This window comes from Cinclus cinclus, chromosome 1, assembly GCF_963662255.1.
Source record: "Cinclus cinclus chromosome 1, bCinCin1.1, whole genome shotgun sequence".
NCBI lineage: Eukaryota > Metazoa > Chordata > Aves > Passeriformes > Cinclidae > Cinclus > Cinclus cinclus.
In genome coordinates this window covers 68,856,836-68,876,404 of record NC_085046.1, presented here as the reverse complement: position 1 = coordinate 68,876,404, position 19,569 = coordinate 68,856,836, and the positions used below count along the sequence as shown (strand labels likewise).

Sequence of the window (19,569 nt, the reverse complement as noted above, 5' to 3'; positions counted from 1 at the left end):
TGCTGTCTAGAGAATAACCTTCAAAGGTTGTGCCCCATCTCGCTTGGCATGCACACAACTAAGAGGCACTGTCTACCTTTAGACCTTGCTGCCAGTGTAGAGGAAAACTGATAGAAGACCCAAAAGAGAGTCCAAAAGGTTAGCTAGACCCACAACAAGAAATGCACATTACTAGATAGCTGCAACCACCAGGAAAAAATGAAATTTCTTGATGACCATTTGCCAGGGCATCTTAGACCGGGAAGAGAAGGCCTAAGACTGTATGAAATAAACAATCCCTGATATATGATTAGGACTTATCCATGGACAATGACAGGCTAATGCATTTTGGAGACAAACTGCAGAGGGGCTTGAACCTGAAAGCATCTAACCACTGCCTGTGTTGTGCTGGCCATTCCCAGGTCAGAGAGAGAATTTGTATCTTGCAGACCTGAGGAAATCAGGGGTCTCTATATGCCTGATCTAGATTTAAACATCTGCTTTTCACAAAGGACCAACACGAAAAATATGGTGAGCATGGGATGAAATGTGCTTCATGCACATGGTGATGTACACACTCCACTTGTCCTGACACAGCTGAGGGAGCTTGGAAAGCATATTTCAGGTAAGATGCAAGTGTCTGCTCTAACCTCACTGGATTCACATCGACATTCACAAAACTTCCTCTGAGAGGTGGTTCCATTAATGGTACATGGGCATAATTTCTGAATGGCTAGAAAAGGGATTAAAAGCTGGGGTAAGCAGACAGGACAACCAGAGTCCGTAAGTTCTCAGATTTCAGAAATTCCTAGAGCAAGAATTGAGAAGCTGGACTCAGAATCAAAACAGAGAAAGCCCAATGGTCAAAGATGAAAACACTTCCCAGGAATATGGAAGGCATGCATTAGCTGTGGTTTGTGAAAAGTCACCTGGACCTGTCTATTCTCTTATCTTAAAAGACAGATTTTTTTTTGCATAATTGTGACTTGTCTTTTGTAGGGAGCAGGAAATCATAGCTGAAGCCTGGAAGACTGATTTGAGAGAAGTGCCCAGCACACGAGGTCTGGCCTGAGCTGGCAGCACTGCACACTGGAGTGGCAGGAGGATGCCAGCTGCCTGCAGGGACATATGAGGCAGCTGTGCTGTGCAGAAACAATAAAAATACATTTGCAAAATGAAGTCCTGGTTTTCACTGCCATTGTTTACCAGGGCATGACACTATTCCTATCTAAGAGATGAAAACCTGGACTGGGCTCTTCGCACTCTTGAAAATTGCCTTTTTGTGGAGCATCACCCTGTGCAGAACCACTCAGATATCAGCTGTCCAGTCACCCTCTGCCAGGGCCAACCAGAAAAATGAGTCCAAACCCAGAACCAAGTCATCTGGCCTGTGTTTCAGTTTCCACTTGAGCAGAGGTGATTACCTTTTCATCTTGCCAGTTGCCAGAAGGACAGTGACAGCCCATCCAATCAGTGTGTTCTTAAGTTGATTAATGTCTGAAGTTCCAAGAGCCTTATTCTGAGACACCTAAGTTAGCTCTTCCTTCACTGTCATTTCAGCACAGTCAGGGTCTGGAGCATTCTGCAGGCATTGGGCCAGATGGCTCCTGAAGCCCAGCAGAGGAGCTGTTTGTGGGCCACAGTGGATGTGACCACTCCTCTGGGATACAACAAGGATGTGCTTACCTGACTACACCCTGGGAAGTTGAGTGCTTGAACGGCTGCACACCAGCTGCCTCTCATTAGTCTCTCTGACTATTCCGAGTCACGGGGACCTGTCCATGTCTCTTCAGAGCCAACCAAACTCACAAGCATTAAATCAAAAATCAGTAACTCTCAGCCTACTACCATCCAGATCAGAGTTCAGATAAATACCCCCCTGGCAATCTTTATTGTCTTGCCATCCAACTTGATTGAAATGTGACACACAGTTCTGCCTGGGAAAGGAGGTACGTTTCGATCTGCTTGGCCTTTATGGTGAGTGCTCTTTCTCTTTCTCTCTTCCCTCCCCCTTCCTCCCCCCTGCCTCTCCACAAGTACACACAGACAGCGATCTGCGAGCGTGCAAGAGAAAATGCTTTGCCTTTTCCTGAAAGCCCTGTGCCAAGGGTGGTGTTTCCCCACCTCCACACTGCTAACAAACGCTGATGTAAACACCATGCCTACGCCCGGCTGAAAAGCCACGGGGGTTTTCACGTGAATCCTGCGTTTTTTTCCACAAACCCCATTACACTGTACTTCAGCTTAAAATACATCTCCTTGTTTCTGGTTAACCTACAACCACTCTAAGGCTAATACAGTTCACAGAAGCAGGCAAAACTACTCAGCAGAACCAAATTTGGAATGTAGGTACTTCTCTGCTACAAAACCCTTTCAAGAAACTGTTGCAACTGTGGCTATATTAAAAACAGAAAAACCAATACTGACACAAAAAACGTTTGAGAAAAAAACCCAAACAGCTATGCCTTCAGTGTTGATGGGAGTTAAAACATGTCATTTACAATGCCACTGAAAACATAACAGGAAGGAAGTAGACCTCACAAACTATACACAGAATTTAACAATTTGAGGTAGGAAGTACCTCAAATGCTTTCACGTTGTGACTGTAAAAAGGATACTAAAAGGAGAAAATGTTTCCAGTTTTTCTTTTTCTTGTTTACTTTTTGTTTCTTCCCCACTTTAGGCATTCCATTATTTTGAACGGTAAGAAAGGCTCACAAAAGTAAATGTAGCTTTCAGTCCTCATATGCAGAATAATTTATGATATAAATAGCAGCTTGATTTTCCTTCCACTCACCCCCCTCCCTGCACTATTCCTCCAAGAAAGTTGTGTTTGGCCAGAAATTAGATGGTGCTCTTCTCCCTCCTTCTCTCTCCACAGCTTCTGGTTTTAAATTATGCTTCTTCAAGGAAAATAATTAAAAGCGCATTCCAAAGCCAAAAATTATAATGCACCTCAGTAGCCAATAGGAGTCTGCACAAAAAAAAAGAAAATACTATCTCCCCCCCCATCTTCAGGTGCTTCACAGATCCCATAACTGTATTTCACACCTTGGTTGCTCTGTAAGCTCCTGCACCCAAAAACCTCTCTCAGGACCCTGATTTCCAGCAAAGAGGGGCTACTTGGTAAACTCCCTCCCATTTGCAACTTCACTACTTTAGTTCTCTTTAACATCCTTCTTTTCACCCTTTCCTAGCTTTACTCACTTTGAAGGGCACCGGAAACTAAAATAACCAGGAACTAAGTGGCAGTCGGAGGATCCCCACATGCTGGGCTGGGCAGGAGCATATCAGCCTGGTCCCCAGCCCCAGAAGCCCTGGAGGGACAGGGGCAGAGCATGGCAACACCAGGCAACACTGCAGGGCTCTGTTGCACTGTCCATGGACCTGGAAACCAACAGCTGAAGGGGAACCTCCCTATTTTCCCTTTTTCTGCTACCTGTGGCTAATATTGCAGACATTTCCGTAAACAAAAATCCTTACCTTTTGACCTTTCTCTGCACTTTTGGCTCAGAACAGAGTTCCCCATAGACAGCCAGCATTGCTGCCCAGGTTCACAGTGCAGAACCACGGGCGTTAGATTTGTCCCACTACTGAAATCAACACATACACACCAAGTTGGTAGGGAAATAGAACTTTATTCCAAGACGTGAGCTAAAGCAATGAGCATGTGAAGCAACAACCACTAGAAAAAAGTGAAAAGCACATCAAATACTTGTACTGTACCAGTTAAGTTCGAACACAGAAGTCCCTTTCAGTAAAATGTATGCGCAGGACAAAAGCACATGCAAAGCTTTTAGAGCATTGCTTTTAATGTCTAAGAAAGAGGTCTCGCCTACAAAAATCTTTAAGCCAGGAAAAAAGCCCTTCAAGTAACAAAGTAGAAATTATCTGTTCATTCTGCTTGGCACTGTGGAGAAGGATGGGGATAATATATCCCAAAAGAGTATGCATCTTTAAGATGTATAAATTCAAAGTCCCTAAGACACAAGTCTTTTTCCAGACCAAGTACCAGTTTTTCTTCCTCATTTAGGAAGCCAAGTGAAGTATGCCTGCTAAGCACAGGAGGATCATGTTCTGGAGTAAAAGCTGCAAAGATCATCATGGTCTGACTGCCAGCAAGGAAACTTCATTGGCACACACACCTAACAGGCCTCTCTTCTTTGTCTTTGTGACAGCACCCAATCACTGAAAGCTGCAAACTGCATCAAATTCTGCAAACATTCAAACAAGTATTTCCTTGACTGTCTTAGTGCAGGAGGACAAATGCTGCTCTCCTTGAGCTCTCCCTTCACATTTACTTCAGTACCACTGGAAGAAAGCTGCAAGTGCACACAAACAGCAGAGTTGGCTCTGTGTAAGTCAGAGGTGGTAGTTATTTTAACCTGGCTTGTGCATGTGACATCAAAAAGGGGTAGCTGGACCATTTCTGTGCTATTTGCAAGGTCTGCCAACTTCATTCTCACGCATACATATATACATACATATATATGCATGTATAATGCGTGCATAGTAGCTTAAAATTATAAGAATGCAATTTATTTATAAACCTGCTCTTTGGGACTCTAGAATTTTAGTGGTTAATCCACTAAATCCACAGGTAATGTGAGTTGAACGGTCGCTTTTCTTAACACAGTACCATAAATGCATCATTTGAGAAACTGCTATCATGGAAGCTAATCCAATAACAAAAATGGCAGCAACGAAATTCATCGTCAGGACAAGTGTCAGTCAGGCATTAAAAAAATATGTCTCTGAAGAACTGCATTGTTTTCAAAAAATACACTGAAATACTCTATACAAGAATATAGGCATCACACTTATGAATCTAAATTTATAACCACTTACATGTATTAGCTATTCTCAATAAACCATCTACGTTTGCTACCCACCTACAGTAGCTACAGTTTCAAATTGGGAACACCGCAAATTAATGTACTTTCCCTGAGATCAGTAATCCAAAATAAATAGCCCTGCAAAGATAACAGTGTAAACTCTGGATTTAAGTCTTCAGTAAGGATCAGTCCTCAAAAGCCAAAGAGAACATTAAGCAAACGTAAACACAGCAATCATTTTGTCAGTTTCAAGTTAATTCTCAGCAACAGTGGAACCCTATGTGAGACGTAGCATCCAAATATTGAAGACCCGTCATTTTTATTGTACAATACAGTTGTCCTAGTTGTTCACTTTCCTATCATTGAACCCCAGAACACATCCAGCTGGGATTGTGGATCTCCAAATCGTGACCCAGATCTGCTCTTCCACAATGCACAATCTTTACAGTGCCTTTAACAGCACTCTTTCTGAGGTTCTTACTCTTGAATAGAGGAATGGCGAATAGATCTGTGATAATCCTCTGGACTAGTCACAAGTTCTGGTAAATCATAGCCTCTCAGCAGATGTCCACTGTTTTGTTGAGCAAAGTAATACAGCTGCCTGGCAAACATTGGTTCAACCTTAAGAACAGACAAAATGTTAATCAGACATGTGACAAAACTTCACGCTCCTCATCTTAGTTATTCAGGGTGGTTTTAAGCTAGAAAGAACAGTTCTGCTTACCAGAATGGGAACACAATTTCAGTGGTTTCACTAATCTGTTTTAAACTACGTCTTGCCTAACCTAGCCTAGCTCTGCTGCCAAGTGCCTCACTACCTGCACACACTCCTTGCCTTCACCACCTTCATTAGAAGGGACTGTAGCAGTGACACAGTGACAAATAACATATGAAAAATTGCAATCCCTTAGCCAGCCCCAGGATGTGAGCAACACCTGCAGGATACACATGCCCACAGCCACTCAAGGTGTTTAAATACATGTTGAACACGCCAAAAGTCTTGTCGTCATTGCAAAGTACTTTGAGGACTTAAAATGTTGGAGTCATCAGGTAGGCTGAGGCACGTCACCAAATGAGGCATGTCTGAAGTCAGATTTCAACTTAACATTAAGGTTACTCTTGTTTCTGTTCATTCAAGCTCTGATGAGGAATTCGTTCAACCACCAAGTGGGGTTTGTGTGAGTTAACACTGCCTTCACTTCTGTCTCTTCAGAAACGACCACTCCCTCTCAGGTCTTTGGGCTCTGACTGTAAATATTTGAGCTGTACACTGAGAACAAACACCTGAAGCTCTCCTTACTTTCAGTGGAGGACAGGCTGGACAACACTTCTGCACAACCCTCTCCTGCTGGTCAGCCAATGTCTCCATATTAAAAGACACAGTAACTGTTTTGGAGGAAATAAATGCCATGGCAAAGATGGGAAGGCAGTGGGACTGGTGTCCCAGGGAGCTTCCAGTGCATAACTGTTTGGTGGGATCGTGGAAATAGGAAGGCAGTGGGTAGAGTCCCACCAGCCCACAAGCCAGGACAGGTCAAGAGGATGAGCAGATTGAGCAATTGGCAAAGGGGAAGCAAAGCCCTGGAAAGAGCAGGAGTTACAGGCTGCCAGAGAAGATACCAGGACAAGAGATGGAGAAGGGGGTTGGAGAGAGGATTCTAGAAAGCAGGGATGGAAAGCTGGAAAGCCAAAATAGGAATGGAGAAGAGTTGAAGGAGAGTCAGGGATGAGCAAGCATCTCCGACTTGTCACTGCATAGCTCAGGATGGATTTGTGAGCTTCTCAACTTTCCACCCTAGAGACCTGCTAAGCAGCAGCGTGGCAGCACAAAAACTACTCAGCCTAAGAAGAGGCCATAGCTTGCAGCAGAAGTCTGACCTTCAAAAAATTTACAAGAGACACCAGTTTTCTTCTCAAGGATGCAGTAAGCTAAGCCCTGCCACTAATGTGAGCATTACCACCTCTCTTGTGGTTTTATGGGCCAATACAGCCAATTCAGAAAGTACCAGGTCTCAGTCTCTGCTATCACCCCCTCTCAGAGAGCATCCTGAAACAGCAGCTTTGAGTGTGTGTGAAATGAAGTGAGTCAGCCCATGAGCCTGACAGCTACAGAACCCTGAAGCTGCACAGGCACCCCCTGCATCCCATTAAGGGCTGAGGTCCTCGAGATGCAGGCTGGGACTCTGGAGCAGCTTCAGGTTCAGTGGGTGTAAAAGCATCACATTCTGCACTGGCCAGGCAGCCCAAGGAGCTGCACAACTGGGCTGGTGGTGATAACACAGCCCAGCAGTCCCAGGTACAATTCAGCTTTAGATGGGATTTGCAACAGATCACAAATGACACTTATGCTCCACAGAGAGGGGGAAATTAGCTGCTCTGCTCTACTGAGGGCTACCAATCAGTCCTTGGCAGATCTGGGGATTAAACCCTGTTCTGGAAAGTGCTGCATTTTCAACAATTTACTAACTCACTCTTAATCTACATGAGGCACAAAAGCCTGACTAGCAAATTCATATCCTCCAAGGAGTGTGCTTGTTTTAGGTAAGACAGAAATCCTACTTACATGGGCTGTAATTAGTTTCCTCTGCCTCTGTGGATCTGGAAATTCCTCCCCAAAGCACAAAGCAACCTGGTATCTTGGCAGTGGACGTCCATGGTGAGCAAAGGCTTGCAGCTCTGGGAAGAGAGAAAGTACCGTGCTGTGGAATAATCATTGGAGACAGGCAAGCACCAGACAGCTACTCACTCACTCCCACCACCAGCATGGGAGAGAAAAACAGAATGGCATAAGGAAAAAAAATTGGGTTGAGATAAAGACAATTCAATGGGTAAAAAAGAAACAAACAAAGAAGACAAAACAAATCAAAACAAATGATGGAAAAAGCAGTCACTTGTGACCGGTTGACCTACACACAGCCAGCGCCCAAGCAACAGCAACCTCTGGCAAATTCCCCCATGCCCTGCTTTACTGCAGAACACAAGGTCATATGGAATGTAATATCCCTCAGCTGGGGTCAGCTGCCCTGACTGTGCCCTTCCCAGATTCTTGTCCACCCCAGACTGAGCCTGTGAGGGCAGAGTGAGACACAGACAAAGCCTTGACATTGTGCTTGTACTGTTCAACATCAGCTAAACTGTCCCTGTATTATCAGCACTGTTTAGGTCACAAATCCAAACCATAGCACCACATGGACCACTAGGAAGAAAACTAACCCTGCTCCAGTCAAAACCAGTACAGGCCAGTAAGACAGACTTTGTGGATGACCCTGGAGCACAGTAAAGATTAAGTTACTCCAGGGGATGATGAGAGAGGTCAGGAAAAAGACAAAAGGTAAGCACAAGACACCGAGTTTGGAGACTTTGCCTTGGATGAGGGGGAGCTAGTTACAACACTGCAACTTTTCTGTTTGCTGTGTCTCATAATTAATGTCATATGCACAAAAAAAGATGTCTTCCAATTGCTATACTTCTAAAGTACAGCAGAACCCTTGGAGCAGACACTACTGGTAGCTGGGAACCATTCAAGCAGACACACAAGAGCATCATTGAAACCAACAGCTTGGTAGTGCAAGAGACACAAAATATTGCCAGGCACAAAATTCAGCCACAGCCAGACTTCCACAGAGCCACTGCCATGACTGTGCCCAGTGCAGAACACTGAGGTAAGGGTAAGGGAAGGGCTCTACTTCAGCCATGTACTGAGCCAGCAAAAGAGCTTTTTGTGTCTTCTGTGCCCCTGCACTCTCTTTGCTAACCCATAAACTTGTGCAAAGTGAAATGGTCAAATTATATTATTATTCTAATAGTCAGTGTCCCCTATGAAAAGTAGCAGGGGAGGCCTTTATAAGGTACTTTCACTCAGACCAGAATCTTCAGTGTTATGGACCAAATGTTGTGGTTGGACACTGCATTTCTATCCAGAAAAGAGAAAATTCCATCTAATATCCTTGTTAAAGTGTTAAGTGCTGTGTTTCTACACAGCTGATAGGTAAATATTCCATTTTAATTCATAACCCTGTTCATGCTCTCTGGAAAAAGCTGCAATTAATATTAAAGCCAATGTATTATAATGAAGCACCCTCCCTGCTAGAGAGGGAAAGGAAAGCCTTTGACTTGACATGACAAATGCATCTTTTCCCAAAAATGCACCCCTACTCTAACTGCAAGTTTTTCAGACCAAAGTGTGGATTCAGTGGCAACCACAACAGCATCCCAATCCTGGCTTGGACTACCAGTCTTACTGAGAGGGTCAGTAAAACAAGTAAAACAGTGGGCAGCTCACTTAGAACATGGAGTAAAGCGTAACTTTCCCAAAAGTGTTCCCAAAAACCCCTGAAGAGTGCCATGAGCTCTCTGGGGATAAGGCAAGAAAGAAGAGATATTTTCCACGGGACTCTGCTTCCCTCTGCGTGCTACAGGACAGGGAAGGATAAAACACCCAAGGCCAATCCAGCCACACTGCTAATGTGCAAATTCATTCAACTTCCTCTTCCCCTTGTTTTACTTGGCCTCAGCAATTCTCCAAACCCTGAACACCTGTAGGAGTGCCCATAGCACAGATCTGGAGAAGAAAGCCCTTTCTTTCCCATCACCAGGATAATCACGCTTTGAGGTCAGCCCTGAACTTCTCTGAAACCTTCCACTCTCTCCATCTTCCTTTCCAGGTCCAAGTGCATCATCCAACACCAAAGGGCTCCATGTGCCTCCCCAAACCTTTCCCATCTCCTGATACTCCAGCTCCAGCTGCCACTCCTTCTGTCCACCAATCATTCTCTGGCCACCACCCTCACACTCCAAGCTCTCTTCCTCTATCCTTCTACTCTCCACCCAGCCCAGTTTACAACAATTACAGAGCATTTACCTCTCTCCACAGAGACCATTCCCCTGGTTTCTGATTCATTGCCCCATTTTAGCCTTCTCAGCAGCAGAGGCTTCTCAGCACAGGCTCTGATACTCCGGAGCAGTTTGCATTTTAGGCTTCAGCTCCCCAGTGGTTTCTCAAGAGCTGTGGTGGGTTCATAGCAGTTCTGCATCTGTCCCTTTCTCTGCTGTTCATGATTTCCTCTCCTGGCAGAGATCTCCTGCCTCTCTTTGCAGGGAAGTCCCAGTTTCCCAGTGCAGGGGAATCCTGGAGCTTGCTTGCAGGTTGGGACCTCAGCACATTCAATTAACATGCAGATGTGACAGGCCCATGACAAGTCACTTACAAACTTCACTGAGCATCATCACATGCAAAAACTCACTTTGCACATGCCACAGACTGTGACTGCAACCACACACTTGGGTTTGCACAGGCACTGGTGCATAAGTAATTTAGGAGGGGTAAAAAATAGCTATTGCTTGAGCTTATCTTTGGGGTTAGGTGTCTAAAAAGAGATGTCCTGTCAACCATTTGGAAGAACCCAGAGCACGTCTAAAAAACCACCTGAGAAAAGGGAAAGGGATTTCCAAAACCATCACCAGGCACAGAATTATACATCTTTAAATTAGCATGTGATTGAAGCCCAGCCCAATACCTGACCTCAAATTCCCCTTTTTAACTGTCAATTCTCACATTCTCTCTTTAAATGCTTTTTTTTTCTTGGCTGTTTCTCTAAGAGAGTGTATCAGCCTTGGAATATAAAGTATGCTAAAGCTGATGACTTGGATTTAGTTTTTTTTGGGATTTTCTAAATTTTGCAAGGCATTATTCCCCTGAGAGTGTCCTGTTCTAGTAAGTAAACACACCAAATCATAGCCACTTAGTTCACCTCTAAGCAATGCCAGAAAAATCAAAAAGAGGGCAATGTCTATTCCTGCTGCCCAAGCTGTCCCCTGGGATAGTGACCATCTCCCACCAGTTCCTCTGGGTGGACAGCTCTCTTCTCTCTAACTGTCCAGGTGTGCTGGGAAGTAGGGTTGAAGCTTCATCCCTTCCCTTCACAGGCTGGAAGGAAAAGGCACCATCCTAAAGCACTCCCCTTCTCCTTCTGCACTGCCTTGTGTAAAAGGAGACCTTTCCAGAGAGCTCTGGTGAGGTATGCACCTCCTTGCTCAGAATATTAGGCAATCCTGAAATTCCAGAATTTATTAAATCCTTTTAAATTTCTAGATATCTTTTAGACACTGGCACAGACTGAAAAGAAGGCTTGCTACTTCGTATACTCTGGGCAAGACCTCAGGCTTGCTCTGGGTCAAGCTGAGAGAAGTACAGGTGCAGACCACAGACTGATCCAGACTATCAAATTCAAGATGAGGATCCAGTTTCCTATGTCAATTTATGGGAAAAATTATTTTTCTAGGTTCCTCCTTATGCTTTGTATAGAAATGTGAGCAATTGGATGTCACCAGTTGAGCCTCAGTTGGCTCCTGCTGGTCTGTGCAGGGGCACTGAATGTGCAGAGAACACAGAAATTTATAGGATTACTCAGGATTCAAGTACCCCTTGGCTTCATTTACCCAGAAGTATCAAGAGGCAATTCTCACTTCAATGAAAAGAGCACTCCCATAAAGTTGATGTGGACAGTGACCAGGTGACATTTCCAAAAGGGTATCAAAGCCATAGTGGAAATTACCTGCTAAAAACTGCTGAGTATCAAAGAGCTTGCATGTTTGGTCCCGCTCCAGCTTGTTGGGTCGGTCACTGCAGAGTGCCAGAGGCCCATCCCAGTAGATCCTGCTTTGGCAAAGTCTCTTAGCATAGAGGCCATCAGGTGCCATCCATAGAATTACTCCTCGTTCCAGGTGGTTCAGTAGTTTTTCTATGTTCTTCCTCTGGCCATTATCCTCTGGATAAGGAAAGATAACTTGGTCCAGGCTGCTGACCTCGTAGCTTTGGCCATGGGATATCCTACAGCCTTCAGGACTGGAAGTTGTCACCTCCTTCACCAGTATTTCACGGTAATATAAGCAGATGTGGAGTCGGCAGTCTACAAGGAGAAACAAACAGACAAACAAAAAACAATCACTGTGATATATTAGTATGGATGTTTGATGATTCAGATCTGTGCTATGGCCAAGAGACAAGTTTGCATAAGATTTCTGAGCCCAGTGGTCAGCACCACCCAGAAGCTCATATTAGTGAAAAAAAATTAAAAGAATATAAATACTAAATTTTTTTTAGGCACAGTAGTATTAATGCTCTCTCATCTTATTAAAAGTGCTACTGATGTGTGGGAATTCGGTAAGAACTAAAATCCCACAGACATCACATTTCCATTTAAGAGGAAAAATCTGCAGAGAAAAAGTTGGTGTTGATCACATTTTCCAAGTTCACATCACAATTAAACCCACCAGCTCAGTACACTTCCTCAGATTTAACAAGGAAGTAGCTGTGTTTCCCCCCAGGCTTTGCATAGAAAAGGCTTCTGCACAGGGGACCTGCAAACTTGCACTCAGCTGCCTGGAGGGAAGCAACTGCTGGCTCCAGCTCCAACAGGGCTGAAGTAACCAAAATCCCCTGCCTTGCTTTCAATGACAAATTTAGTCCACTTGGCTGACTTCTACAAATTCACACAGCACTGAAAATACATACATACATACATACATACATATATATATATGTGTGTGTGTGTGTATATATATATATATATAGTATATACACATGTGTGGGCAATATATGCTCACATACACACACAAAGACACACACACCCCTACACACACAGTGACCCTGGTTCAGGAGAATAATCCCACTTAAGAAACCCACCAAGATATCACTTTACAGGTCTATCCATTATTTCTGTGAAAAGCATGTTCCCACACCTTTGCCCAGAATTACTTCGAAAATTCCCCAGCATCCAGACATCCGCAACACCTTTTTTTGTTTTTGGGGGTGGGGGGGAATGTTTCAGTGGAGAGAGGGGACTCCTCCAAAATGAAAACCTGACCCTAAAGTCACTGACACTCCCAAATTGGCAAACTCCCCTGGGAAGTCTTGATTTGGTGTCTCAAAGCAACCCAGTACTAATACCACAAACCAGTAAAGCACTTCCATTAGCTTTAACCACCTCCATCCCTTAGAGCTGGGGCTGGAAGTGCTTCAGTAACGTGGAAAACAGACTGACAACCGTACACCAAATTCATTCACTAAGGAGGTTTCTTTTTTCTTTTTTTTTAATTTTTTCCTTTCATCTGAAAGGAGAGATGGTGCTTAGGCAAGTCAAGAGAGTGCCTGGGCAAGCAGGAGTCTCTTGTCAAGCTCCCCAGGAAGCCTGGGGGGTTATGGACCTTACCTGACAGAGCGAGGGCTTCACCAGACCTTATGCTCGGCTCAATCGGGATGCCAGGAGTCTGGGACTCAGGAGGAGCACAAGCATAAAAGGTTCCTGTCACCTGACAACCTGTTTTCACAAACAAAAGTCAGTGACAGCAGCCTAAATCCTAAAAGAAAAGCTAGGGCAGAGATCACAGCAATGCAAAAATGAGTTTTCCTGGGCCCCAACACAAACTCTCTCTCTCTTTCCCCTTCTTCATAAAAAGGTCCTACTTCCCAATTCCTCCAGGTAGGACAACTCTACCAATCATTCCAGATGTTACCTGGACTGTATTTTCATTTGTGTCTCCATGAAATAGTCCCTTAGCCTTTCTATACTCCCCCTAGGCCTCTTTCTTGCTTAACATGTTATTTCACTAGAGAAATAATTTACATTTTAACTAGATTACAGTGCTCTTAAAGGTCACTTGCATAAAAAAAATCATACGTCCAAAAAACTAACTAATGATGGGTATAACAATAAAACTGGGATTAACACTGTTTAAATGTAGGTAAAGAAAAATGAGCAGCAGGAGCTTATTAGGGTTTTATCAGCAGAACTACCATTAAACTGTTCCAACAGATGCCTTTCAGTAAGTGGATTATACCATGGACAACTGATGTTTTTCCTCTGTTTCTTAATGCAAATAAAAGTCTTTGGAGGATGATGCAAGTGACTTGCAGACAAGCACATATTACCTTTCCCAGCAGCAGGACCCAGCTCAACCAGGACCTGGAGTAACAGGGATAAAAAACACCCACTATCTCTTGACCCATTTTAGAGCCCAGTGAGAAACACAGTGTCATCCACTAACAAGTGCCTACAAATTCAGCAAAGTATCCAAATGTGTTGAAGTGCTGCAGAGGACTTACTTCAGGGCAAAGCTCATCCTGCTTGCTACCTTGATTTTTTTATTAGCATACAACACAACTAAAAGCAAAGCATTCTGCCTAATAATTCCAATATACTGCGAGCAAAAGTTGCAGTGCACTGAGTATTTATTTTTTATCAGATCTAAAGATTTCTCGGCATCAAAACTGGTAGAGAGCTGTCCTCTGAAAATATAGCATCTATACTCAGTGTCTGTTCTTGCCTCCCATCCTTTCCTGACCTTCTGAACCAGCTGCTTCTCCTCACAAAGCAAATGCCTGCATCCTCAGGTGAGTTACCCTGCAAGGGTCTACAGCACACAGTTCCCTTTCTGTTATGGTTTATTCCCTGCAGGCTTCAGCACTGCCAGTTTTCACAATTTGGGTTTTTTCCTACAGATGCAGAACTTGGAAAGCCATGATTGTGTTGGACTCTGGTACTGTGAGATCTTTGGGGAAGGAAACATCCCTTTATTCTGTTTCTGCTGTACCAGCCCCAAGAGAGTGTCAATCCATGACAAGTTGTCCCACTGCCACAGCACTAAAATAAAGTAATAATTCCAGCTTTCCCCTAGGGATAATAATGCCAGTCTAACCCACAAGGCTGGAGGGAAAACCTCACTGGTGTATGCCTCAAAAAGTCCAAAATCAGAGAGAAAAGCTAAAGAACATATGTTCCCATTTGGGGTTTTTGTGAGGGTTGGTTGCCTTCTTTATTGCTCAGGGCTTTTGAGACAGCTGAGGACTTTTGGGAGCTGATTTCTATCAATGCAGAGAACTGCGCAGCAAACACACCACACATACAGTGGCAGCGAATGCAAGAGCCAGGACAAAAGTGGCTCCCTTTCAAGGGAACCCAGCACTCCTCTCCATCCACATCTGTTAATTCCAATCAAAGCCACAAATAACAAGCCTGGAATCTGAGGTTCTTCCAGGTGGCTAGCTTTAGCAAGCAACCCTAAACAGGGGTGTCTTACCATTTTCACAGCTGGGCCCTTGCCAGTGGTGACCACGAGAGGCGAAGGGGACGCTGGCGCACTGGTAGGGAATGTCGGGATGTGGCTGCTCCGGGGCAAACTCCCTCCAGTTCCGTTCATGGGGCACCATGTAGTTCGGTACCTATTCAATTTAATGAGGTATTCTTTGAGCAGGCAGCTGTCAGAACTAATGCTATGCATGCATCAGCTTTCTCATCTCAGCTCCTTGATTTTCCCTGCCAAAGCCCATGGAGGTCTGAGCTGTGCCCAGGCGATGCGGATGGCACTTGGCCACCACCACCAATGAGGCTTTCAAATGAGTTTCTCACCACTGGTGTAAATAATAAGTGGAGTGGAACAACAAAAGGCAGTCAAAGCACTGCTGGTAAATGTCTGCTTGAAAGAGCAAGGCTTCATTGGGTGCTTGCATTCTGGCATCAACAGAATGGCAGTGCACTAGGAACTGTTGTCCAACAGAAAAGAGCTATTACTCTGGGATAAACAACACCAAGGGAAATCAATTGCCCTGTGGCCTCATCTGACATTAGAAAAGTTGCTTCTCAATTTCTCAGTTTTCATAATGAGGTTTCTTCACAGGGAGAACCTGAGAGCCCCACCAGCAAAGACAGACATAGCACAGAGCACAGATATTGTGCTGTTCACTGTAGAGGCACCAAGCAAAACACTCAAATTTATGCCATACCTGGGATGGTAGTGCAGTATAAGGAGATGCTATTGGAAAGGGATGGTTCATCATTAATGGCTGTTCCTCCATGCTGATCTGTTTTGCACCTGTGTTCACCAGAGGGATGAAAATAAATTATGTCAACCACATCTTAAGGAAATCTGAAATTGGCACATTAAAGATAAATCCATACAACCTGCCACTGAACAGAGAGAGGACCAAAATGCCTTCCAGCACCCACTTGAGATTGGATTCCCTTGCAGTCAGCTCTGGGAAGCAGTTTGTCCTTCTGGGCTCTGCTGTGACCCACAGCACAGTGCACAATAATGCCCTGAAGTGCCAATGAGGCCCTGGCCTCCCACAGGACCTGCCTGGCACCAGGGCCTTCTTGGAGAGCAGGCACTGCCCTGCCCCTGCCCTGGAAGCTGCAGACTGGGCATTCCTCACTCCCAGCTCTTTCCCCCAAGGCAGTTACCTACTGTCTGCCACAAAATTACTCTTCCCTGTATTCAGAACCTAGATCCAGCATTCTTTTTTTCTTTTTTTTTTTTTTTTTTGCCTGTCCCTTGAGCCACCTGCTTGGCTCTCAGTACACAGAACTGGCAGGGAGGCTCCAGCTAAAAGAGAAATTCCTCCAGTGAAGTGCAGGCGCCCGTCTGCACCTTCCTGCAGGGGCTCCCTTTCAGTGCTCCATCTCAAACACCAGCAGTCCTCCCACAGATGCAGCCTCTGAAGTCACCAGAACAAGCTGCACTTGACCCCTCATTTTGGTCCCTTAAAAGACTTTAAAAGGCTTCAGGGCCATTCCAGAAAAGCACACTTCAGTCCTCATATGCTTGCAATGAGACATATTCACATTCTGTTACACAGGGAATTTGAGATGCTTTACCTTTTTTGGCTCCTTCTGGCACTATTCTGTACACTTTATAGGGATCTGAGATGTCCAGCTGGCTTCTCTCCACCAGTTCTTCAAAGTCATTGCTTTTGTTCAAAGCACACCTTAATCTTGTCTTCCAGGTAGGGGGATCTGGTTTATCAATGCCCTCTCTGAACTTTCCTTTAAAAAGAGCCCAAGCCTGGAAACATTTCAGATAATCAAAAGAGCAGGAAAATGAGAAAAGGGAAAAAAAATCAAGTACAAGGTAGAATGCTTGAAACAGCATATGTGCGTGTGTGCTTACATGTGCATGAATTGTTCATGAATTTACTCCCTACAGCTTTAGGCTTAAAAAAAGCAGCATGATAAGGTACAAAAAGCGGTTTAGTGGGCATAAGAAAGGGGAATGAATGTAGAAATAGATGTGCTGTGGTCCCAGAAGCATTTAGCTCCACATGGGGAATTGTGGAAGGATGGGCTGTCCTGCAAACACAGGGATACCAGGGCACAGGCAGCACCACTAGCCAGGCAGTGTCCAGCAGCAGCCAGCCGGCAGAAGCAGCCTGCAGAGGCAGGTGGCAAGGATGAGGTGCTGTGGGGCATCCTTCCCGCCCCACCAGTGTTCCACAATCGCAAGCCCAGGCTGACCCTTACCTTGAAGAGGGCGGCGTCCTCCTCCCGGTTGTAGTCCTGCTTGCCAGCGTGCTTCCAGGGGATGCGGAAGATGCTCTTCTCGTCGTTCTCCCACACCAGCCCGGGATACTTGCCGCTGTCTATCTGGTCAATCAGCCACTGGCGGAGTTTCCCATTGCCACAGCTCACTGAGTTCATCCCGCACTCGCTCAGCTCCAAGTTCATGCCACTCGTGTCAGAGGTTGGGCAGGGGGTTTTGGGGTGCCCCACCAAGCTGACCTCTCCACACACGTCCAAGCACCGGCTCTCTGGGAGGCTGTGGAGGAGGGGGAAATGGGCAGGATGTGAGGAGAGGCAAACACACGGGTCAAGTGCTGTGCTAAGTCCGCACCAGCGGTGCCCAGCCCCTGATGCCACACACACCACACCAAACAGCAGCCACGGCATGCAGGGAGGCCCTGGGGGCCCCGGGAAACACGGTACAGAGCCTCAGGAAACTGGGCACAGCCCCCCACAGCACTCCCCAGGCACTGCCTGTGCTGCAGACTTTGACAGACTTCCCCCTGTCCCAGTACTGTTACACATGAACAGACGTGGGTCGTTGAAATTTTTATCATAAGTGACTTAAGGCACAACTCCCTTGTCCTGCTGAGAGTTCGACTGGGGGTTTACTTTTCAACCAAAAAGAGGAAAAAACTGCACTAAAATATACTCGCATATGATCGTACACATGTGATATCAGGCATATCACGCACACGATTCAGAGGGTTTCACATGCAGTTACAGTTTATATTGCATCTATCTATAACACCAAAGCAGCTTTCACCAGCTCACTTCAGCAAGACGCACTTGAACACATGATGTCCTATACATATCTACCCCTCCAACTGCTCCCAGCAAGCACACATAGCAACATTCAAATCTATACACTGCCTATACCTAAAAGTGGAACGACAGCAACCCACAGAGCCCGGCATAAGGGCACTTATGTCCCCAGGGACGTGGGAGCTTGCAGCCCACCACACAGAGCCCTGTAGCGCACGCAGAGGCGCAGGCGCGCACGGAGAGCGGCGCGGCTCCGCAGGGATGGGCGCCCGCTGGGAAGGTGCCAGGACACCGGCACCAGTGATGGGGACCGGGAGTCAGGTTTGACTCGCCGATCTGGAAAATGCTTAGTTTGCCGGGTTCCCACTCCACCCCCTATTACATCTAACAAAATTAAGCGATTTCTCACCCAGGAATCTTTGCCTCTACCCACGGGAGCCTTCCCGAGCCCCTTGCCAAGCAAGCGCACACCGCTGTGGGCAGACGGGCAGCAGCGCTCCGCAGCCCTTACACTCCTCCGCAGGGGCAGCATCCCCCCGGACACCAAACGCGGTTCCTCGGCATCTCCCTTGCACATGGTGCGCCTGAGGGGATGGGGAGCGTTCGGAACCACGGGTCCCCAGCGCGGAACCCGTAGGAGTCCGTGCGAAGACCTCAAAAAAGTCACTTTCCCCTCTCTCATCACTGTGCACGAAGCGGATCCCTCCCGGAACAAGCCGGGCTGGGGCCGGTGCGCGTTTTCACCTCAAGAGCAGATAACGGGCGGGTATTATTTTTTTTTTTTTTGCTTCAAATTAAGGGGGGGAAAATAGAATGAGGGGAGAAAAAATAAAAGGGAAAAAGAAAATTTACAAATACAGAAAAAAAAAAAAAAAAAAAAAAAGGCAAAGAGCCCGCTCAGGTGCCGACAGCCAGAAGAGAAGCCCCGACCGGGGGAAGCCGAGGCGCCCACACCGCCCACCCCGCCAGGTGCCGCGGCTGGAGCGCTGTCCCGGCGGGGCTGGGGGGTCCCGGGGGTCCCCGCCGCCCCCCGCTTACCTCTGTCACGGCGCTGGCAGCGGGCAGGGGCCTCCGGCTGCCGGGCGGCTGCTGAGACGGGGCGCGGAGCGACTGGGCCGACGGCACCGGGAAGTTTCTTTATATGATGGAGGGCGTCGTGCCGGGCGGGGGGGGAGGCGGGCCCGGGGGTGGAGCCGGCAGAGCTGAGCGGGGACTCGGCGAGCTGGAAAACATCTGAGACGGTGACACATACCCATTGCTGGTAAACACTCTGCGGGCGGGCGGGCGTGCAGAGCGGCGCCCTGTGCGTCCCCGCTGGGTTGGGTTTTTTTAAATCTGTACAGACAGACGAACATACATAAATAGCCCGGGGAAACTCCTACCAGTGAGAGCCGGGCGGCTTTTACTGTAAAGACCAGCTCGCTACACCCACCAGAATCGTCCTAGACGGCGCCGGCCGGGCCCCCGGGATGCTCGGGGAGACGCGGGGGAATCCGCCCACCCGCTCACGCCGTGCCCGGGGTCGGTACCCCCTGCCGGCACCTCTGCGACCCAAACCCTCTTTGCTCGGGCCACAGAGCCGGGATCCCGGAGTGCAATGAGACACACAGCCGCTTCCTTTGCTCCCACGGCTCGGGCTCTCCCCGTCCAGCCTACAC

At 46.6% G+C, this 19,569-nt stretch overlaps 1 protein-coding gene across 1 annotated transcript; it reads right to left on the bottom strand.

Annotated features, from left to right (window-relative positions):
- Nucleotides 1-3,609: 3,609 nt before the first annotated feature.
- IRF4 (interferon regulatory factor 4) lies at nt 3,610-19,452 on the bottom strand. The gene is made up of 9 exons (XM_062494742.1): nt 18,950-19,452; nt 17,108-17,402; nt 16,466-16,652; nt 15,595-15,683; nt 14,892-15,033; nt 13,025-13,132; nt 11,369-11,722; nt 7,378-7,490; nt 3,610-5,435 (listed from the first exon to the last, which is right to left on the bottom strand). The coding sequence occupies exons 2-9, from the start codon at nt 17,309-17,311 to the stop codon at nt 5,292-5,294; spliced, it is 1,341 nt and encodes a 446-aa protein (XP_062350726.1). The 5' UTR covers nt 17,312-17,402; nt 18,950-19,452; the 3' UTR covers nt 3,610-5,291.
- Nucleotides 19,453-19,569: the final 117 nt, after the last annotated feature.